This window comes from Neophocaena asiaeorientalis, unplaced genomic scaffold, assembly GCF_003031525.2.
Source record: "Neophocaena asiaeorientalis asiaeorientalis breed wild unplaced genomic scaffold, Neophocaena_asiaeorientalis_V1.1 scaffold684, whole genome shotgun sequence".
In the NCBI taxonomy this organism is placed as follows: Eukaryota; Metazoa; Chordata; class Mammalia; order Artiodactyla; family Phocoenidae; genus Neophocaena; species Neophocaena asiaeorientalis.
This window is the reverse complement of record NW_020174048.1, coordinates 1,656,596-1,680,220: the sequence shown is the minus strand read 5'-3', so window position 1 is coordinate 1,680,220 and position 23,625 is coordinate 1,656,596. Positions and strand designations below refer to the sequence as shown.

The 23,625-nt window shown below is 47.1% G+C and overlaps 1 protein-coding gene across 1 annotated transcript in view; it reads right to left on the bottom strand.

The window, feature by feature from the left end:
- The window catches only part of COL4A1 (collagen type IV alpha 1 chain), a 95,274-nt gene extending 94,055 nt beyond the window's left edge, over positions 1-1,219 (bottom strand). The window contains exon 1 of the mRNA XM_024754023.1: positions 1,129-1,219. Coding sequence (XP_024609791.1) covers positions 1,129-1,219 — 91 coding nt within the window. The remainder of the gene's footprint in view (positions 1-1,128) is intronic.
- Positions 1,220-23,625: the final 22,406 nt, after the last annotated feature.

The window sequence follows — 23,625 nt, the reverse complement described above, 5'->3', positions numbered from 1 at the left end:
ATGTCCGGAGCCTGTGCTCCGCAATGGGAGAGGCCACAGCAGTGAGAGGCCCGCGTACTAAAAAAAAACCAAAGAAATCCAAAACACTATGATGAAGAATTACAGATAATACACATAAAAAATTAAATGAAATATTAACAAGTGTGAACGAATTCCACTAAAGTAAAAGACAAGAAAACCTCATTATTATAGCTACTATTACGTAATGTTTTCTAAAGTTTCTAACCAACAAAACTGTTCATGAAAACAAAAAAAAAAATTAATAACAAGATAGAGAGCAAATTATAGCTAAACATCGTAGTATAATAATTTCTTAAAAGCCTACATTTGTACAGCATTTTTGAACTTCCAAAAATATGCTTGGAATTGTGGATTGAAGGGTGACCGATCTCCAAGGAGCTCACAATCCACGTGCTTTCACCTGCATTTACTTGATCGTTATTCTATCATCATCGTTTTTGGGGTTTTTTTTTTTCGATAAATGTAAGATAGATGTGATTCCAAAGATGTGAAAATAATTTCTCATCCTTAATCCAACAGAAAAGAAGTTAGTTAAGTAAAACATTTCTGTTCCGGTCAATCATGGAAAACGTGGAAGCAGAATGTCCCCACTACTTTTTAGACTCACAAAACATTTCTGCTCGAATGTGAAAACAACTACAAGTGTTGATATATTCTTGGCAAAAAAAAAAACAAACAAATGAGCATGAACATTTGAGAAACAAACTGATCTTGGAATACGCAGCATCTCTCGTAGTCTGACTAAGAAATGACTTTGCAGAGCCTGGTGGGCTCCCAGCAAACAACACACGGATATGAGGATGTCTGCTTGACCATTGCCATGGGATGGTAGTTCTGTCCTCCTGTTTCCCGCATCGTACAATTTTGGTGACTCATTTTCATTTCTTTTCTTCCATTTCTCCCACTTGGCGGGGGTGGATGTGGAATGTCCTTGCCTGGGAGTGGGATAAACTAGAGGGAGTGATGGTGCAGCCCAGCACTTCTCCTCCAGGTCATTGGTGGTCCTGCTGCAAACAGATGTGACTATAATTAGCTGCCACATGACAGCGGCTCAGATGACTGTGTGTGAAACAAGTTGGTGGGCTGAGGACGTCCACTGGGACCCACGGGTGGAAACGCTGCCTGGAGACGGGAACTGGGCGGGGGCCCCGGGGGCTGCTGACTCACTGGCCTGAAGGACAAATGCGGACGAGTCCATTGCGGCAAGTTTCTAGCCCAGGGGTCATCCGAATGAGCCAGAATGTTCTCCCAGAGCCACTGACTGCCCTGTCCAAGGCAGGCGTGTGGTCCCAGAGGCTCCCGGCCCTTCATGAGACTCACATTTCCCACCTTCAGAGGGGAAACCTCCCAGCAGGAAGTTTCTGACTTAGCTACTCTCTCCAGGTTCCCTGAACGCTTTTCCCACCTGCCCGTCCTCCCATCCAACTCCCCACGTTCCACCTGGACTCGCCTCGTCCATCCGAGACTCTTCCTCGAAAGCCACAAACTTGTACTTTCCAGCCACCCTTTGAAGAACAGCACATCTTACCCAGTCTGGCATGAAAAAAAAAAAGTTGGACTATTTCCTCCAACTGGAAACACGTCAACTCCTCCATCGTGTTGAAGTACGTGGAGCTGTCCCTGCTATCTTTGGTTTTCATCTTTCCTCACTCCCCACCCCAGTCTGGCTCTTTCACTCCGAATCCAGCCTCTCAGCCTGTCCTGGTCCAGCCACTGCCACTCAGTCACCCACCTTCACCGAATTCCGCTTCCAGGTCTGGCCCAGAGTGGGGGTGGGAGCCTCGGCAGGAAGGAAGCAGCCCAGGTGGCCTGTGCCCTTCATTCATTCACACGGAGTCTCAGCATTCCCTGGTACTCATCTTTCACCTGATCCATTATACGATCTTAGCATCCATTGCACACCTGGTATAGGGCAGGTATCCCCCAGCCCCACGATACTAAGAATGCAGAGTTGGGTATCTTAGCGAGAGGGATGAGAAAGTGAGAAACTACAGCTTGAGGCGCCTACCAGAGAGTGAGAAGAGTCCCACAGACACACAGGCAAGAAGCCCTATGCCCCATCCGAGGGGCTCTGGGATCCCAGGGTAGGTCCTGCTGGAGTGAGAGGGGAGGGCGCTGGCCTGGCCAGAGAGGGCGGACATGGGGAGGGGGCTTTGCTACAGGGCGCTGGGCGGTGGGGGGGGCACAGAGGGACATGCCAGTAGGCAGGACAGAGCCAAAGGGCTTCTCAGAAAGGGAAGTGGCAGGGGAGCTGTGCCCTCCCAGGAAGAGGGAGGGCCGGCGGCGGCTACTGGCAGGTAGGCACGGGTACGAGGTGGCAAAGGGTAAGACGCCAGCTCCTGAAGCAGACGGGGAGTCGGATTTTGAGGCTTCATCACGGCACGTGCAATCTGCCAAGTTTACCACTCAATTTAAAAGCACGTTTTTAAGCAGAAGTACAGGGTGCTTTCTGCACATCCATCAGTCTCACTAAATGTGCTTGGAGCAGGAAACATGCAACACAGCGCTTCGGTTAGAACTGCTTTCAAGGGTTGGAGAAGGAAGAGAGAGGAGAGCAGGAAGGACTGGGTGAGAGGAAGGGGCAGGAAGGGAGGAAAGCGGGGGACGCAGGGGGCGGAGTGTGAACTGAGAGACCAGGCACTCCAGCCCACCAGGTGCCCGAGGCCTCGTCCCACTTGGATTTGGGTGGGACTCATCAGAGTCGCCCCCTTTGACCACCTTCACCGGGGTCTCCCGCTCTCACCCCTTATGTGAATCCCACATTCACACTGTTTCCTCTAACATCCCCCTTGCGCTCTTAGCAACATCATGTCGACATAGTATCTTAGAAATATCGTTGCCAAGATGTCGCACATCTACAGGAAAGTAGATCTGAGTTAGAGGTTAGACATGGCCCCCTGGCCTTGAGGAACAGCTAAGGTCCCACTCCAGGACCTTTGCTGCATTCTAGCTTCAGAAAACTTCCTCATCAGGTCTAAAATTTTAATCAAAAGAACACAGTGAGCTTCTGATGCTTTTCCTTCTGGGACCCAGGAAATACACTGCAGATATACTACATACACTACATTAAGTAAGAAACTCCAAGCAGCCTAGTCTAACAGGGCACCAGCTCCATTTACTGGACAGCTATCGGCTGGGGGGATTTACGCAGAGTGGTTTTCCCTTCCATAGGACTATCTTTAACAAGATGCCTTGAAGGATCCGCTTGCTCTAGGAAAGCACCAGGGAACTAGCACACAGGCACGAAGATGGCTTTACACTGGGTATGAAAAAGTGGAGTCAATCTTCTGTTTAATCCCATGGTGTTCCACCTCCAGACCCTTTAAGGACCCTATAGTCTGTTAACACACTTAAAATGGAAACATGAAAAGCCTAAGCGACTAGGGAAAGATGACAAGTATGACTGACATACAACTCAAAAACAGAGTTTAACTAAACCAGGGGTAATGGGATTGCCAACTTTTTCTTTTCCTGAAACCATTAAATATTATAAATCACTGCTGATCTCTCCCCAGTTCAGAGACATCACCAACCCCCTCCAGTCTGGGTCTGGAAGGGGATCCAAGTTGTATGACACACCCTCCACCACCATGCTGTCTCTGTTTCCATCTTAACAGGCTACATTCCTCTTCTAAAAAGCGAGCAGGAGGGCTTCCCTGGTGGCGCAGTGGTTGAGAGTCCACCTGCCGGGGACACGGGTTCGTGCCCCGGTCCGGGAAGATCCCACATGCCGCAGAGTGGCTGGGCCCGTGAGCCATGGCCGCTGGGCCTGCGCGTCCAGAGCCTGTGCTCCGCAACGGGAGAGGCCACAACAGTGAGAGGTCCGCGTACCCCGCCCAAAAAAAGCGAGCAGGAAATGCTGCTTTTCTGTGGAACTGCAGAATGTGGGATGGCCCAGTTGAACAGGCTGTAACCTCACTCACCCCGTAAGGATTCAATGAGCACTTCCTCTGTGTGGGCACCATCCCCGTACTTGGCAGGAGGAGAGGGGGAGGTGCCCTTGTGGAGCTGGCCAACTACCAGAAGAGCCCTGTGCCCTGCAGCAAGCACCCTAATGCAGGGAGGTGACCAAGCAAACCCCATGAGCCAGCTCTCCAGGGAGGAAAAGTTTGTGGATGCCCAGAGGAGCCCAAGACTGGAGACTCAAGTGACGGTGTTGGAGAAAATCTCGCTGGAGAGGCTGGGAGAACGCAGGCCTTGTGGACCTTGAAGGAAAGTCCAATGCTTTCTCTCCAATAGGCCATTGGGAGCATTGAAAACTTCTGAATGAGGGAGAATTCCTTTCTCTGCATTTTAGTAACATTCTTCTACGGCGTGAAGGAGATTGGAGTGAGGAGCGACTCGGGGGTCAGGAGACTTACCAGGGAGTCTGACAGGAGGGAGGGAGGGCTGAACCCAGGCAGCAGCCGGACGGGAAGGAGAGGAAGGACCCAAGGGATAGAGAAGGCAGACCAGTGAGGCCTCAGTGTTAAGTGCAGGAGACGGAGGGGTTTCCAGCGGGCATGTGGACAAACCGTGCTGCCTGCCATTTCAGTAAACAAAGGATGCTGAGGCCACAAAGCCAGCAGCCACTGTAGCCTCCCCACTCCAACTCCACACCAGTGCACCCCGAGGGGATGCAGGATGGAGAAAAACAGGATACTGGCCCCAGAGAGCTAAGGGGCGTATCAAAGGAGTGATTTCAGTAAGCCCAGACTCTTGCATCTTCCCATACATAGAAAAGCACTGAAATCATTAACAAGAGATGCCTGTAATCTCTTGTAACATGTCTGTCTGCAGTTTCTACGATTAGCTGTAATCTCCTCGTGTTCAACGGCATGGTTTTTTCCTTTTTTTTTTTTCAGCAAAAACTCCTCTGTATCGAGGCTCCTCCCTGACCTCTCGGGAACAGTCCCTCAGGGCTCTGAGAGGCTGTCTCCCAGGCTATAGTCCTCGGTAAGGTCCCTGAACAAAACATAGTTCTCCACTTTTATGCTGTGCATTTTTTTCAGTGGACAGATGTGATCGGAAGGACAGTGATTCCATCAGTAATAATGGGAAATGGGAGGAAGGAAGGAGAAGGGAAGGGAGAGAAGAAAAGAATGTCACACGTTTGATTTTGAGAGGAAAAGACAACAGAGTTTCATTTTCTCGGTTGGTAATTCTACAGATCTCATGGAAAGATCTTAGTCTATTTGATAAACTGCATATCTCATAATCTTCTTTAGTTAGCAAACCTTATTTAACTCAAGATTATATTCACTGATGCAAGAGATAATGTAAATCCTTATGCAAGACGTAGCACAGATCCAGCAGGAAGCCCGCAACTTCATTTCAGCCGATCATCCCAACCTCCGCACCACGGAACGTCCAAGCAGAGCTGCTGGCACGAAAGTAAGCTAGCCTGACGTGCGCGTACCGTTCTAGGTGACGTGAGAGATGGGAAACGAGGCTTGTTTTCCTTCCTTCAAGTACATTCTAGTCCAGATGAGGAAAATGCATGTAAAACTAAATGACTTGGAAAGATAATTGCTACCGCGGCTCTGAAAACACAAAGTGCCTGAGAAGGAAAAATGCGTTTGGATGGGATGCTACACCGACGGAAAAGGATGAGAGAGGAAGAAGAGCAGGGACAGGGGAAGAGGAGGCCACCTTGCTGGGGACCCGTTGGACACTGCCTGTGCTTTCTGGTGGTGTGGTAGGTCAACAGCAGCCCGAACCTGGGTGAGATGCCCAAGCCTGGGATGCCTAACATGGGAAAGATGGGAAAGTGCAAAGGGAGGTGAGGAGCACTGAAGAAGCTACGGAGGCTTGGACCCCAGGAGCACAGGCTGGGGCAGTGGACCACACAGACCCTGGCCACACAGTGGAAGGTTTGCAGGCCACTCTAAGGCAACTAGACATCGCGCTCCATGACAGGGAAGCCATACAGTATTTCCAGGAACGAGGACAGAAAAATGGATATTCTTTCTTATAGGACAGAGACTAACCACCCTATACATCAAACGAATGTACGCAGTATCAGCTACTTCACGCTACTTCCATTCCACAGAGACTATAAAACACCCTGTTGTGACATCAATCGCAGCTGTTCCGCTTTCTTGTCAGATACGGGACATGATGAGAAAAAGTGTGTATGTGTAGACTAATCCCCGGCAACCAGGATGAAGCCAAAATGTGATTTTCATAACCGCACTCAGCCTCAAATACCAGACGCATCGTAAAGCCACTTTTCAAAAATACATGCCAGGATTCAGACTCTTTATAAACGACAGATTCTAAATGCTGCAGTGCAGCTCTGCAAACCCGAGGACGCACACGCGGAAACATCACCCCCAAAGGATAACATGACTTGATGTGTTAGCTTTAAAATCAGGTCTGAAAACTCACACAAAACGTGAACAGAAATTCCACAGAATAAACTCCGTGGAATAAGGAACACCTGACAAGTGTGGCGAGCCCTCTCGCCTCTGACAAAACGTCAGAGATCCACGCAGAAGACTCTTTGTGACAGACTCCCAGGTCACGTGCACCTCGGAGCAGGGGCTCAACTACAAACTTCAAGTTCATTGGGCTCTTATGGAAGATAACGGACATGGCGGACCAAAAACGCTGCTTTTCAAGAACGAAGTGGCACTTTGAAAGGACCCACCTAAAAACACAAGTGCAACACTTATGGTTAAAAGAAGGAAAATGGGGTAAACCACAGAAGGAAGCGGTGGTTTTCTCAATGACACACTCTGGTATTTACACTGCGGCCACGGAGGTGCCAAGAGACATCTCTGAGGCTGCCTTGAGGCTCTGGGGCCAGCTGCCTGTGGTTAGTGTCTGCAGAGGTACCGTTCCCAAACCACTCGTCCCCACGCCACCCCTGAGCAGTCCTACGCCTAACACTTCAGAGACCAATCCTTAAGTTTACCAGCTCCCATTGAAACCAAATGTCAAACTGTTGACAAACAGCTGTCAAACTGTGTGAGAATCCAGAAAACCTTATCTTTTCCAAGAGTGTTTAAGAAAAATATTTAGTAGCCTAAGCCATGCGTAATTTATTATGAATATAAATACGAAATAAATAAAATATGAAAAATATCACTCACTCCATTTCCTCGTGGCTTCGATTTGAATGATACACAAACAGTCCTAGTTTCTTCATGTTTTCGCTGGTACTTCATTAAATATTTATTCCCCCATTTGCTATCATGGAGAGTTTTAAGAGATTTGTGAGCATCAAAATATGGTTTCTGATGGCAAAGCACTTGTATAAGCGTGTTAACATCCAGAAATATCTAGAACACGTTTTGCTACCAGTTACAGTGAAGTTTAAATCAAACAAGGAGAATTGGACAGTGAACACGATTCAAAACAAATATTTTCTGGTGAGGTTTATCGCGTTGGAAACCAGAACCACACCTGTGCTTTTAATAACTACATTTTCACATGCTGATGAAAGCCTTTATGTGCTATAAGGGAGCTAATGCTCTTTCTTTGAAAAGCTTTAGCGTCCTTGCTATAAACTGCCAATTCTAGAGTTCAAATTTCTATGTTAATTTCTAAGTGAAGGTTCATTTATAGAACAGCCCATTATTATTCCCGCACTTGAGGAAACCTGGCATTATTCAAAGGGAAAAGCTAAGGAGAACAGAAAGAGACGACATAGTGCGCATAGGATACAGGGAAGATGTCCTGAATGCAGTGAGCTGGGCCGGCTCTGGAAAGAAACTAAACTAAATATGAATGAGCCAAAAGCCAATAAAACTATTGAAAAGGAGAACCTGGCCAAACAATACACGAAACATGGAATCCTTAAGGGATTAACATCACGATGATGGAATCAGCCAACTCAGGACAACTTGCAATTCAGTCATTTTTACCCTATACACAGTATAACTGACAGTTTAGGGCATCAGTGTGGGTTTTCCTGTGTTAAGATGTGTGATTTGGGCTTCCCTGGTGGCGCAGTGGTTGAGAGTCCGCCTGCCGATGCAGGGGACGCGGGTTCGTGCCCCGGTCCGGGAAGATCCCACATGCCGCGGAGCGGCTGGGCCCGTGAGCCATGGCCGCTGAGCCTGCGCGTCTAGAGGCTGTGCTCCGCAACGGGAGAGGCCACAACAGTGAGAGGCCCACGTACCGCAAAAAAAAAAAAAAAAAAAAAGATGTGTGATTTGACAGGTAGCCAAATGACCTCCACCTCCAGTTCATTTCATGACTTGCAGATACAATGCCAGGCAATAACTCAATTCTTTTTCTTTACTTATTTCTTGTTGCCAGATTCCAGCACTAACCCCTGTGTCTGTCCAGTCACTGCTCTCTTGAATTAGCAAAGGGACTTTGAGTTGTAAATTAATCTCATGTTAAGAATCAATAACATCCCAATTAAGATATGAATCACAAGGTCTCCAAGCTAATCACAGGTTTCAGTGTGTTGTTTCTAATATAAACTTTGTGGTTGCTGATCTTATTTTCACACACACACACACAAACAGAGCCATTACATGTCTCTGTGTCTGTGTGCATAGACATGAAAATATTCCTTTATGATGATTAAATTATTTAAAATTCTTATTCACTTTTTAAAAAATTAAGTCACAATGTACTTCTACAGAACCCTCAGCTTGGAAATACACTTCTGAAATCAGGCAAACCCCGTTGTTTTGGCCATTAAAAGAAACTGAGATATTGTTTGGATTAGGCTACTCAGAGAATAAATATAAAGGTTTTCACCTACTTAATTATGAATGATTGATGGCCTATGATGTGTTAGGTCCTGTGACACAGCAACTACAAGGATGAAGGAGGTCTTAGCTCACAGAAAAGCCTTTACAGTTGGGCAGTAACAGAGGCACACCCCTTGCCATATATGGGAACATAAACTAAAGGGGTGTGATTAGAATGTACTAGATGTCGTACATCTAAAGCTAAAACAATTCAATCCATAAACATCTGGACGAAATGTACTTTGAAGAGGAGAGTACTACAACTTAAAAATTCCTTTTGCCATCTTGCATCACATATCTTGAAACAGACCGAAAACAATGGGCTACGTTCTTCAAAGGTGAATTTTATGCAGTCTGCGTGACTACTCGTCCACACCATGAATTCGCCACTGAGCACGTGAAACACAAGACTGGATATTTTAATATGAGTGCATATGGCTTAACACTTTTTCACTAGTATCCCCAAATACCCAAACTCCACAGATTAATTTCGACAGTGATATATACTTTGAATCTTTATACCTCAGTCTGTTTCTTCCAGCCACGTGCCTTTCCTCTATTAAAAATACACAGTTGATATGATGATAAATTAATACCTAAGTTAATAAATACTACTAGTTTTCCAGTCACAGATTTCAATTTTAGATCAACTAGAGCTTTTGATTATCTTACCATACAAAGAAAACTAGTACACTGTGGTTACTGAGCTACGTATTTTTTAAATTCTTAAATCATTAAATACCTTGGAGAAAGTAAAGATTACGTTATGTTCAATATGGTTTGAGTGGTAGATGCATTTAATTGCATTTCATAGCATTAAAAATGGAAAGGGACTTCCCTGGTGGCACAGTGGTTAAGGATCCGCCTGCCAACGCAGGGGACACAGGTTCAAGCCCTGGTCCGGGAAGATCCCACATGCCGCGGAGCAACTAAGCCCGTGCACCACGACTACTGAGCCTGCGCTCTAGAGCCCACGAGACACAACTACTGAGCCTGCATGCCACAACTACTAAAGCCCGCGCGCCTAGAGCCCGTGCTCTGCAATAAGAGAAGCCACTGCAATGAGAAGCTCGCGCACCGCAACTAGAGAAAGCCCGCACACAGCAACAAAGACCCAACGCAGCCATAAATAAATAAATAATGGAAAATACACGTAAGATATACGCAGCCTTGATCTATCAACCAAAATATTGGTTCACGGTCACTGGCAACCTTGAGCCCCCAGAGCCCGGAGCAATAATACATCGAAATGCTCCACCTAACATCTGGCGCTGGGCCTCCATCCAGCCCTGGCGGTTCCCTCAGCCCCTGGGGTGAGCCATCACAGACCCGGAGTCTGTTCTGAGGGGTACAGACCTCACCCCACTTTCAGAAACACACACAATTGGATTTTTTCCGTCCTGTTAATTTGTGTATTTTCCCCTTTGAAGGGCATACTCCCCAGATCTTGTTTTCCTTTGGACAAACCATTATTTCCTTTTCCTCCTCCCGCCTCTGCCCAGCCTTCGTTATTTTGTATCGGTTTCAGCTTACGGACCCTAACTGGGTGCTTCCATCAGTGACTGTACCAGTCACTCCTTAGGCTGACACGACCTGTCTCCTTTAGGCTTCGTGCAAATCTAAACAAACTGCTTGAAAGTATTTCACCAACAATACTGCTTTTTAAAAAACGCTTGTCTACAAAACCTAGGTGGAGTAAAGCACTGGATGGGAAATCTCATTTTAGCTTGAGCAGCTGAAGATCAAAACTGTCCATCTTGGGCTTCCCTGGTGGCGCAGTGGTCGAGAGTCCGCCTGCCCCCGATGCAGGGGACACGGGTTCGTGCCCCGGTCCGGGAGGATCCCACATGCCGCAGAGCAGCTGGGCCCGTGAGCCATGGCCGCTGAGCCTGCGCATCCGGAGCCTGTGCTCCGCAACGGGAGAGGCCACAACAGTGAGAGGCCCGCATACCACAAAAAAAAAAAAAAAAAAAAACTGTCCACCTTTCCTCTTCTGTTAGCCTCTGTGGACTAGACAGGAAACTGGCACCACGCGAACTTTTGCCCTTTGAAAATCAGACCCTGTCTTTACTGCAACAGTTCACTGTGCAGCCAAGCAGAGGAAAAACTCACGGCCCAGTCACGTGTGAAGCGTTTTCATATTTTAGGGTTCATTAAAAAAAGTGAAAGCAAAAGTTGACTGTGAAGAATGTGTACAGAACGTGATAAAATGGTACACTTTTAAATCAAAACAAGTCAGCCGTTCTGCTAATTTAATGGCCACAGAAACCAGAGGCCAATTACTGCCCATGTACAGGCCCCTCACAGGTAGGGACATAGACCCAAGTGTCACGTTCCCAGGTGGGTCCTTTTTCTCTGTGTGTGACGTGCAGCTGCGTCCAGTCACTCTGAATGCTGCTGCCCTTGTCAGCGGGTCACCAGTCCACCCAATCTTAAATCTCGGTCCTACACGCTGAAGCCAGGAGTCTCCCTCTCCTCCATGCCTGCATCCCACGTTACTAGGGGTTACCTCTCCGTAGAGGACGGGCCATAACTCACCAAACTCCTATACCCTTAGTCTTCATGTTTAATACAAACCAAGCTTCACCACGGAGAATACAAGACATTCCCAGATGAGCGCAGACTGCGTGCGTCTCACACTGACACAGAGTATTAAGTTTTTCCTGTTTAATGCTTACAGAGTTCCAGTTTTAAATGATGATGCTGGTTGCAGAACTCTGTGCATGTACTTAAAGCCATTGAATTGGACACTCCCAAGCGGTCAAAATGGTAAATTTTATGTTAGGTCTATTTTAACCACAATAAGAAAAACTGTGGAAAAAAAAAGTTTTGTCACAAATTCCAGTCTCTCTACTGAAGGCCTCAGTGTTCTACTAGCAATGCTTCCTGCTGAGAATCAGGCCCGTCACAGGAGATAAACTGCCCCCCACAAATCTCCCTGGTTCACTGAGCCCCCTTCACATAACCCACAGAAACCATGGCCTCGACTAGACACTGACAGTCAAGTTCTTGGCTGTTGGGGTCTCATTTCGGAGTTTCTGAAAAAATTTTTGGTGTTTACTCTCTTTCCACCTACCAGATCTGGGGACCTGCTTGCTTTCTTTCTTATTATTTGGCTACATTCTCTGAAGCACTACCCTTTCTTATGTTCAGGGAAAGAAAGCCCCAGGACTTCTTTGACTGTCCAGCAGCCCAAGAACTCCTTAGCCTTGAAATCAAGTGTCTCCTCAAATTCCTCAAAATTTACTTAAGCCTCAACTTTCTTAAGCCAGGTGGGAAGACACAAAGTGTAGGTAGATCGCTCCTCTTAGATCACTCCTAGAAAGCACTGACGCTCCGCTCTGCCGAAGGGCCCAGCATCACACAGGCAGGGAGTGGGGCCTGAGATCCACACCACGGCCCAATCCCAGGGCCCCCGCTCTTCCTACAACAAGCCGCCACCGTCCCGATGGATGACATCAAGAAGGCGGACTTCAAAACAGGCTTGCTTGCCTCCCAAGTAGGTAACTAGGCTACCCCATGGGCAAGTCAATTTGTTTATAGTGAATCACAGAAGTCACTTTCAGAAGCTCCCTATGTGCGCAGAACTTAAGTACAGGATTCTAAGACCTAACCCATCTCCACTCCTCAGTCTGAATTCTATTCTTTATTTGGACAAAATTATGCAGAGATCAACAACCTCTGAGATGCTTTTCGGTCCACAGTCATGCTACTGTACAAAGAAGAGGAAATTCCACATACTTGACCCAAGGGTCCGAGTTTATACAATGGGGAGGAAAGCATAAACAATACGCTTTCAGGGGAAACACGTGTCTCCTGATTCAGCTGCACTAATTAACATCACCTACCTGGAATTTCCAGGTGAAGGGTCTCTGTTTCCAGCTGCCCTTCTAAATATTCCACTCAATCCTAATGACTTCTCCCCGATGAGTCTGTCTCCTGCATGATGCCTTTCTGTCAAGGACTGGGTTCTAAAATCAATGTCTCATTTCAAGCGTTGCCAAGAGTCCACAACACCCCTGCCCAATCCTGGTGCAGACCCCACGAACCCCACCCCCAGACCCCGAGCCTCAGGGAGCTCCCGCCACGGTGAGTGGGCCAGAGGTTTACACTCGAAATTGTGAATCTGAACTTGAACCAAATGACTCAAACTTCTCCCCAGCAGGTAGCTTTCTCTGGCTGAACCCTGTGCGCTCTGCAAACCTGCCTGGAAAGCGTTCATGCAGGAGAGAGCGCTTGATGCCATGCAGCCAAAGACCACGCCACGCATCCTACTGTGCTCCAAGCCAGCGAGCAAACCACCTGGGCAAAGAAAGTGGAAGGTCTCCAGGGAATCTGGGATGACCTTTGACCTCCAGGAATGATACCATATGTGATCTAGCACTTCAAGGTCTGGACCTGAAGTTCAGATGGCAGAACAGAGAGCTCTGTGTGATGAGTATGTGCAGTGAAAGCCACCCAACCACTTCAGGCGTCAAGTGCAAAGCACGTCATCAAGAGAAGCTGGGGCAACTCACCACCTCGCAACCCACTTTGAAACCTACACTAAAATAAGCAGCTTTGCAGTGCTCCATCATCAACATGGAACCGATGCTATCTCCGAAAGGAATGAAAAAGTAAATTTTGCCCCTTGTGTGGGATCATAAAAGCTTTACCAATGGCATATTTAACGAAAACGTAAAGTTAATAGTTGACACGGTATATTATTTTGCAGATCGTTTCTTATAAATACTTATTAAGGTTATTTTATAAACTGTAAAGAAATGTAAGCATGGGCTGTGTCATGACCACTTAAAAATAAATTCCTAACAATGGATCTAGGAAAACCCAAAATTAAGCAGTTAAGTGTTTACTATTCTCAAAAAAAAAAAAAATAAATAAAGTAGGGCAGAGCTTTTTCAGTGCCAGCACATCTGTAGAAGCCGCACCAAAAGACAAAGCTCAGAACATCTCATCCCCAGTGTTGCTGGCAGTAAGGTCGGTGCAGCAGCTGTGCGCGCTCGCTGAACAGAGGACTTTCCCCACAGAAAGCTCTCGAATGTGGCCTCCGCCCTCTCTCCAATCAGGAATTCAGCCTGAGCTCGGAGCTGGCACTCAACCTGCGCTTCTCACAAGTCTGGGTTAATTAGTTTCTGAGGTCACAGACCCACAGACTCCGGTCCTTCTTCAGGGGAGGAACTGACATAAACTAGAATTTGAAGGAGTCGCAAACCATAGCTGTGAGTTCTCAGTGCTCAGTAACATGCCTGCGGTTCCCGGAGGATCACTCCTTCCATCCCCTGGAAGAACTGAGTCAAATCCCCAGGCTGCGAGGCCTCTGCCTAGAACAGAGGACATAGGGGGGCTAACCCCCCACTACCCTGCAGCCCACCTCCAAGTCCACGTGCCCTGTGATCCCTAAGAAGGTCAGAGGTGGGGTCATGGGGCGAGCAAGAGGGAGGGGGGAGGAGAAAGTAGAAGGTTAAAGCATTTCAGTGGATGCACAGTCACGCCTCACTTTTCTAAACAGATCGAGGAATGGCAACGCTACTCCCATAAATTAATTCTTTCAATCCAAATTATTCATTTTTTATAAACAAAACTGTCTTTACACACTACTTTTGTCCACTGATTCAAATGTGTAATTCTCTCCCTCTCTCTTTGCCTGCCTCTCTCCTCCCTCCCTCCCCCCCTTTCTCTCCCCCCTCCCCACTCCCATGACTCAGGCATTGACAGGGGTCAAGGTCCTCCAGAGCTACAGCTAAGGGGCTGCTGAATCCTGGACCAGAAGAGCCTGGGGGCAGGTGTGGGGTTGTGGGTAAGGTCTCTTGAGTTCTGGGATATCCCTTCTGCACTTTTCCCGTTGTCCCTCCTCTGCCTTCATAGACTTTTCTTCTTCCCCTCCTAGTCAGTGGCTAAATGACCAGCGTGTGCAAGACGCTGGCCCCGCCAAGCACAGCTAGCACTCCAGAAGCAAGGAGGCACGGGGCTTCGCGCCCAAGTCCACCGACCTTGACCTTGAGGGCTCAGGGAGCTTGGCGTCTCCTTCTGGGTTCTCAGCTCCATTCCAGATGCTTCAAGTTCACACTGAAGTCACCTGGGAGCGAGTGAGGTGTGACCTGATTTCCGTTCAGCGAGGTGAAAGTTAGGAAGGTAGAAAATCCCAGGAAGATGAGAGGGAGAAGCCAACGGTGATAAAACGGGGTTTACTTTCCACGTGGGGATTTCATCTTTCTCCTGCCCAGGCAACTGGAGGCTACCAGCAGAGCCACAAAAGGCTGGAGGAGTCCTAAACAGCTAAGAGGGTCAAAGTTGCCCCAGACAGAAGGCCTGGTGAGCTAAGCCAGTGCCAGATGGTGAGACGGTGACATCCTTCACCAAAGTTGTGCAGTTACGGTCCCCGCTGTCAACTCACATTCTGAGCTCAGAAGTGAGGCACGTCTGTGGCTTCACCAAAGATCACGGTGACCAACACGTGAGCGGCACACGCCCAGGTAAGAAAGAGTGAGGCTGGGAGCCAGCGGAACCGATTTTGAAAACATGGGCACAGCTCAACCACCGATCCTGACAAAGGTGACCACAGGCAACACGGCCCTATCGCCAGCTTTCAGGAAACGCGAATCAGGGAGAGACCGTGTGCAGCCTCTACCTTCCTGCACATCCTATAAGGAAATAAGGTGAACTGAAAGGCTTATTTTCTGAATTCCTGTGTGCATTTCTGCAGCACTTTATCCTGCCAGCAATCTTGGGTTCTGAGAGCTAAACCAGTTACTTTATTTTTTTAATTTAATGTAATTTTTATTTTGTACTGGAGTAGAGTTGATTAACAATGTTGTGTTAGTTTCAGGTGTACAGCAAAGTGATTCAGTTATACACATACATATATCCATTCTTTTTCAGATTCTTTTCCCATCTAGGTAATTACAGAGTGGTGAGCAGAGTTCCCTGCGCCGTATAGTAGGTCCCTGTTGGTTATCTATTTTATATATAGATGTATGTGTGTCTGTTAATGAACCAGTTCATTTTAAATCAATTTCAGCCAGAGCCACTCTTTATCCCCAGGGAGATTTAGGCTGAACACCAGGGTCAGAAGATGTCACAGGGATTCCTGAGGGTCAACCCAGAAACTGACACGCCTGTCAGGACTGCGCTGGGGGTGCAAGAAGTGTGCCCACCCATCGGCCAGCCTCGGCGCTGAGATAGTCCCGGACCTCCACCTCCGAGGGGTGAGGGAGGCACGCCAAGGGTGATGTTCCTGGCAGTGCACCCAGCAAGCACGGGACTGAGCCGGCAGCCAAGCAGGGACTGCTGCATACCCTAAAGAATGAAGTCATGCACCGGCCTGCAGCGGGGAAATCCTACACAGCAAAAGATCGCCACCCAGATAAAGGGCAGAAAGCTATTTCCCGGTTCAGCTCTTTTGCAGCGGAGTCTGGGGATAGCCTGACAGGCTGCGGCATCCACACAGCATCAAGCTCCAGGCAGCGCTCAAGGACTTAGGTGTTGAGTCGACTTTCTCTGCGCTGTACGGTGGACACATCAGGGCCAGCTTCCTGCGCACACCCGTCCCTGTCACCTTGAATCCTGTTGCACGAAAAGCAAGACAAAGCCATCAACCCCAGGATCCCCCCCAAGCCAGCCTGGGGGTCATGCTAATGGGACCGTGGTCCCTGAGTGGGATGTGGATCAGAAAACATTTAACTGACACTGAATGCATGTGTCACCCTGAACGGGACACTGGCCGTGGGAAATAGCGACAAAGGACAGTATTGGTTAATCGACAAAATTTGAAGATGGACAGGATATTGGTTACAGAATTGTAACACTGTTATATTTCCTGAATTTAATAAATGTACTACATTTAAGTGGAAGAATATCCTTTTTCTTGGATATAAGCCTGATGTGATCAGGGACTAAGGGGGTGACTTCTACAACTTGCACTCAAAGGGCTCAGCAAAAAGTAACAGTCATAACAATTTGGAGAAAGACAGAGAAAACACGAACGTGGTAAGACGGAAACAATGGATGAATCTAGTTGCAAAGTATTCAGGAGTTAATTTAGACAATCCTTGCAATTTCCTCTGTTTAAATTTTTTAATTCAAAAGTCTTTTTTAAGTAGGATAAAGACATATTAGAGAATTGGAAAGGAAACCCAAATTTTGAAAAGGGTGCAAGGCAGCAGGGCTGCATTCCACCGGGGAACAGTGCACCAAATGGGAAGCACGCCGCTGTGAGCAGCTCGGGATTAGCCACAAAGAAAACCTCGCAGCGAGGGCAGTGGCTGCTGACGAGGGCACAAATGACACAATGTGTCCACGGGAGAAAGGATTTCCGGTCACCCAGCGGGCGAGGCGGCTTCCCTACCATCCACTGCGGTGCCGAGGACCTCGTCTATCTGATGTCCAGTGAGCCCTCCCGGCGGAGAGGGGTGGACGTGCATGCGGGGGATGAGGGGAAAGGATGACTCGTGTCCCAGCTCACAGGTTTAGGTTTGCAGAGAGACGGGGGATGGAGCCACGCCCCTTCAGCATCTCAAGGGGGGACAGAGGGAGGACTTTGGAAAGAGGGTCACTCAGGTCGTTAGGGATTCCCAGCGTAAAAGGATCATCCTTACTACAAGCTCTGGCAACACCTGCAGCATAAAGATGGATGTGTTTTTTCTTTCTTAAATGCTTCCTGAATTACACAGCTGTAATCTGACTGCTCCCGTGCTGTCTTGTGCATCTTCTGTTAGGAAAAACAGAAGCACTTCAGGAATTCTTCCAAAGCATCTCTGCGCCTGCAGCCAGGTTTCTCTGGAGTGGTCCTTATAGGTACCTAGGCTCTCTCCCTGGCACCAGCAGAAGAAGCCAGCTCCTTGCTCTCCAGGTTTGCAGTGACACACATTTAAGCAGCACTCAGACAAAGAAAACCGATCTACAGCTAAAGCATGAAAGCAATGGAGCTCAATTAGCAAGGAGTAGATAATGTTTATCATAAAGTTTGCAGTATTTCACATTTTCAGATTTCAATGGTTCCCCAAGTCATAGCACTGGAATTGGTTCAAAATAAGACAGATAACAGTCATCGGATGAAAACATAAATCGCCCTGTAAAACACTTAGCGCAATATGTATTAGGTCAGGATCTTCCCTGAAAAGCGCCTGTCACGAAGTTCATACATCTGATGCCAGGAGAAAAGTTCAAAAGACTGCTTCCAAATGCTGACCATATAAGTCACAGTAGCTGGCCCTGGTGACCATACAGAGACACCTGCACGGCAGGGCAGAGGGCAGGTGCTGACCGTGACCTCATTCCAGGTATAGGCACCGCCACCCTACACAGGACAGAGCGGGTGAATTACAAATGGCTCTCCAGTGCCTGTGATGACCTTGAAGCCTGAAGGTCCAGGCTTAAGAGCTTGAACTTGACACAGCATGCAGAAGATGACAGGGACGGTTCGGGCAGGGAGGGGGGCAGAGTGAGATGAGCAGGGGAAGAACTGACGTGACAAGATGTCCTCAGGAAGGAGGCGGGCATCCTCGCCAAGTCAAGTGAGCACTTAACAAAGACGTGTTGAATTAAAGAATGATTGACGTTGGACCTCCCCTAAAGAGTTCAGTGCGGTGTGGCCAGGGAAAAATGATTTTGAGTCTCACAGACTCAGTTAAATATCAGTTGTGCATAACTGGCCAAGTTACTTAACCTCTCTGAACTCCAGCACTCTCGGAGTGAAAATGGGAAGAATCCCTACCTCTTAAGAGAATTGTGACAATTAAATAAGACGACTTACTGAAAACACACCTGGCATGTGGGAGGCTCAACAAATCTTCCTTTCGCTTGTCCTCCAGTGGAGGGTGGGTTAAAGTCAAAGAGGAGGGAACTTGTTTGAAGCAGTGGGAAACGGAAAGTGATCTCAAGGGAGAGGAAAGCAGAATTAGCGCCTCTGACAGCCCAGCAGTGTGTGGTCACTTAGCACAGAAGCCACACCTTCGCACACCCAGTGACCCACCTCAGGGAGCACAGCAGCTGTGAGGCTGGCCCAGACCTGAGTGACTCAGAAAAGGTTCAGTGATACGGAGAGTGTGCTCTATTAAGAAAGGATTGTGCGTAAATTATTTTAGTAAAGGCACTGGTGGCTAACATTTTTTAAATTATTGTAGCACTTTAAGAAAAGCTTCAGAAAATTAGCTCATATCCAGAAAAAGAACTCGTTCCCCGATGTCAGAAAAGTAGGACTTTTCTGTCCTCCAGTGCTGAAAGCATATGCAAAAAAAAAAAAAAAAACACCCTTATTTACGAGACAATTTAGTAATATGGGAAACTAGAATAACCAGACTAAAAACCTTAACAAGATCAGCAGAGCCTATATATTTTTCCTGTAGTATAGGGGGGAAACTGTCATAAAAGGCCTTTGAATAATGCTGACAGGTTGGGCCTATAGTTCCCAGGTATTAAGTCAATACAGAATCTAGAAAATGAAGTGCATTTGGAGTTATGAAAATAGCAGTTAGTTCCCTTATTTTACATTTAGTTTATGAATTTACAATGACCAATGTCAGAAACAATTCAGAAATCACAAAGGTAGAGGTAGCTTCTGGAACACACTAGACATTCGGCTGTGTCTATCCACAAGGACTGGCCACAACTCCCAGGCACATGCCATTGTATCACGACATCTGACGGGACATACAGACCGAGGGCAGCCCCAAGCCCTGCAGGGTGAGCGCCAGCTAGCTGCAGGTCCCAGCACGTCCCAATCAGCTTTACTGGATGACACCAACCTCCAGGGGCCTTTGGGGGAGTTTCTGAATTAACTGCACCATAAAGATCATATTTCAGGGTCCAAAACAGAAAGAAAAGAACCACCTTAAATTCCTAGGCTGGGTGGAAGGGTCCTACCATCTCACATACATAGTAAAATACCTAAAATTTCAGTGGGAAACTGGCATTGTAATGCCAGAAATGCGTAAGTGCTCCAACAGCCGGAAAGCTGTGACCTGATTCTGGGAGATGCCAGAATGAAACCCGACCTGCTAAAGGACAAGTGTTCCTCTTCCCGCCTCCCACACAGCTGCTTGTTGGTTTGGGGTTAAAATACTTGACCCGAACGGGCCAGATGTGGTTGCAATTCACCTGGATTGTGGGAGCGATTGTGAAGCTGCTATAAAGGTGGATGAGATCAGCTTAGGAGCTGAAAATGGTCCCTCTTCTCTACAGAGATAGCAGAGATGGAGAACCAACAGAAAGACACACCTGCCAGAAACAGGTCTGTGGTCATCCCGCACTACTCACTAAGAGTACAGGAAGTATTTCCCCTTTAAAATCATTTTTCATTAATAGCGATGCAATTCTCCTCTCAAAATGTCTTAGATTATGAGGAAGAATAACATGAAAAAATCCGGAATAATTAAGGAGATAACATCAAAACTGGCAAAACAATGGCAGAAGCATCAACTCTGCCATAAATCCCCTGAGGCTATGATGCAAATGAGTTAGAAAGTGAGAGCTGTATTATCTCACGCAGCGTCCACCACAGCCACGGAATGGTCATTTAACGGCCCCACTTCACACAGGCAGAGACTGAGGCTCCGGGCAGGTAAGAGGTGAAACATCCACGCCCAGTTGTTTCCACACGGCCTCCCGGGGAGACACATATATGACACGGCAGAAACTGTGCCCTTATTGGAGATGTCCATTTCTGGAACAGTGGCCACTGACTGCACCGCTGGGAAGTCTAGAAGCGATGACAGCACAGTAGCAATGAGCACACCGAGCTCCCACATCTTGGCTTCTAAACACCGCTCCTCAAGGAAAGGAGCCAGAGCTCTTAGGAGGAAAGCTGACTCAGGGCTGGGGGGAGGGGAGAACGAGAGCCTGGAACACATGTCCTGCATTAAACACAAGACGAATGTGGAACGCTAACTGCCTTTTCTGAAAAGGTTTCTCACAGTACATTTTGGACTTCAAGTTTTGAAACAAATACACTCTCCAAACTCAGAGCAATCTCTGGACACGCCAAGCACGTGTGGGTGCTCAGATCAGCCACAGGTGTGGTATCTGACCTCAAACATCATCTCTCTGTGCTGACAATGCATAAAGGGAAACTTAAAGCAAAGTGAAACCTCTCTCTACTTTTCTCCTTCCTTCAAGAAAAATGCGTGTGTGTTGACAAAATTTTAGATAAGCATAGTTAAGATTTTCAAAATCTTAAGCATGAAGTTAGTAAACGGCAGCCTGAACTAGACCCAGAGAACAAGCGTTTTGAGATCCTAACTTTCAGGTCTTTGGGGTATTATAGGTTCAGTTCATCACTCACTCATTTATGATCTCAACAGATGTCCGCTTAACCCCTACTCCCGCTGCCATTGTTGTTCAAGTACTAGAATGGAGGATTGAGGTTGACGAGGTCCCAGCTACCAGGGGATGTATACTTAGAAGGACCTAGAAGTCTACTGTGGGTTTGCCTTGACAATCAGTGAAATGACACGATGTGTCTCAAAACACCTTGCTAACTGCCGAGTACGTTCTGCAGCTCCATCCACAGCACTTCGAAGATAACAAGCTTTCTCGCCAACTTGAAATCCCTGCTAGGTGCTCAATAAATAGCTATTGAATAATTAATAGGATCAGCAAGCCAAAGTTGTTTTAAACCCACCTCTGCTCCCTTGCCTCGAGGCCTCAGTTTAAAGACCAGCCCATAAAAACTCTGAAATCTTCAAAAGATCCTTTCTTCAAGGCGAGGTATATAAACCAAACTTCTGTTCGATTATAAACTCAGATCCCAGAGTTAACTGCTTCATCGGAAAAATGGTTTTAAATGGTCACATGCAACTGAGTTACACAGAAAAGCTAAAGACATACAACTTTTCTTCTCCTTTTTTTTTTTTTTTTTCTAAAATAACAGACACAAGGGATTGAAAGTTGAGCGTGAGGTCTGTCAGATCGCACCTTCTGGGCTCGAAGTTGGCATGAGCAAAATCAAACTGACCCCAGCGTCCATCAATACCGCATAGATGTGGACCCGCTTTTTAAAGAGTCGAGTGAGACTGAAACTTACCAGGCTACAGAAACTCATCAGCCATTTAAGAGAGACAAAATCTGTACATTCAATTACGGTTTAGTGCACTAAATGATCCCATTTCCCTTAACTTTTCATAAGCTTAAAAATTATTATATTGGAAGGCAGAAAGACCAATAAGCTTTGAGCCAGGCCAAATTAAAAAGTAATTTTTATTGAAAAATTCACTGTTACAACTGTTTTAATTATGCATTTGCTTATTTGTTCAGTGAATACTGAACAAAATATTGCACTAAGTGCTAGGGATAAACAGGAAAATACTAAGCCCTGTCATCAGTGAACATAAAACTGAATGGGGAGAATAAGAAAAGTGGTAATAAAAAATTACAGGGCTTCCCTGGTGGCGCAGTGGTTGCGAGTCTGCCTGCCGATGCAGGGGACGCGGGTTCGTGCCCCGGTCCGGGAGGATCCCACATGCCGCGGAGCGGCTGGGCCCGTCGGCCGTGGCCGCTGAGCCTGTGCGTCCGGAGCCTGTGCTCCGCAACGGGAGAGGCCACAACAGCGAGAGGCCCGCGTATCGCAAAAAAAAAAAATTACATTATCATCAGCTAATTGCTACAGTGAAGCATGAACATGGTGGGAAAGGTTTATACTTTTCTTCTCTCATGCACGCAGCTCAAATTTCAATCGAAGCAGGACTGCAAACCATGGCAACAGATGGAGGAGCATGGAGGGATCTTTCCTTCCAAATGTTTCCCGAACCTCAACAGTAGGGATGAAATGCCCATTCTGTTCCAGAAACCCTTGCTAGCAGCCGTAATTGCCACGCATCCTCTGAGAAAGATGACCAGATATTTCAGAGTCAAGCTGACTGTGAACACCCAGCTTTTCTGAGAAAGCTTTCAGCCACTTCCTAGGCCACGAACACCAGGTAGAATCCTGCCATTCCCACTTCTTATTCCAGAACTTCCCGCTGGTCCCTGAGAAAAGTGGTCTAGGTCAGACCCAGCCAGCATGGGCCCCCATCACTTTGAAACTTTCATTTTGCCAAGGATTTGCGATGGGACCTTCTTGGCTATTTATGTTTATAAGAAAAGACACAGACTGGGGTCTGCTGCCTTTCTCTCAATAACATAGAAAGAGCCAGAACAGATGCGGGCTTATCTCTATACTCCAGACATGAATCGACCCAATTATGATCTAAAATTACATTAAAAACACTGTGATGGGTAATTCTATGTATCAGTTTGAAGGGGTACCCAGACAGCTGGTAAAAGATTATTGCTGGGTAAGTCTCTGGAAGTCTCTGGAAGTCTCTGGAAGAGACTCTGGAAGAAATTAGCATTTGAATCCGTAAACTGAGTAAAGCAGACCACCTCCCCAGTGCAGGTGGGCATCACCCAATCAGTTGAGGGTCTGAATTGAACAAAAAGGCAGAGGAAGGGCAAACTGGCCCTGTCTGCCTGAGCGAAGAGGTCTGTCTTCTCCCGCCCGATGACATCCTCCGGTGCTCCTGGTCCTTGGGCTTCTGGACTCAGACTAGAACCTACAGCCCCACTGGGTGGCAGCCCTTCCAGCTCCATCTGAGTTACACACAGCCTTCCTGTGCTCCAGCCTGCACATGGCAAATCATGGGACTTCTTGGTCTTGGCAACTGTATGAGCCAGTTCCTAAAGTATCCACCTATCTGTATTTATCTAATACACATCTCTCTGTATATCCTTTTAGTCCTGTTTCTCTGGAGAACCCTGACTAATAGAAATACAGAGAAAATAGGAAATACTGAATCCTTCAGAGCAGAAATATACATACCTATATAAGATTTAGATGTACATGTATAGATGTGTGTGTGTGTGTGTGTGTGTGTGTGTATAGATGGGGAACAAGAATAAAAGTGATTCCAAGATAATTTTTAGTCATTGTTTTAAATCC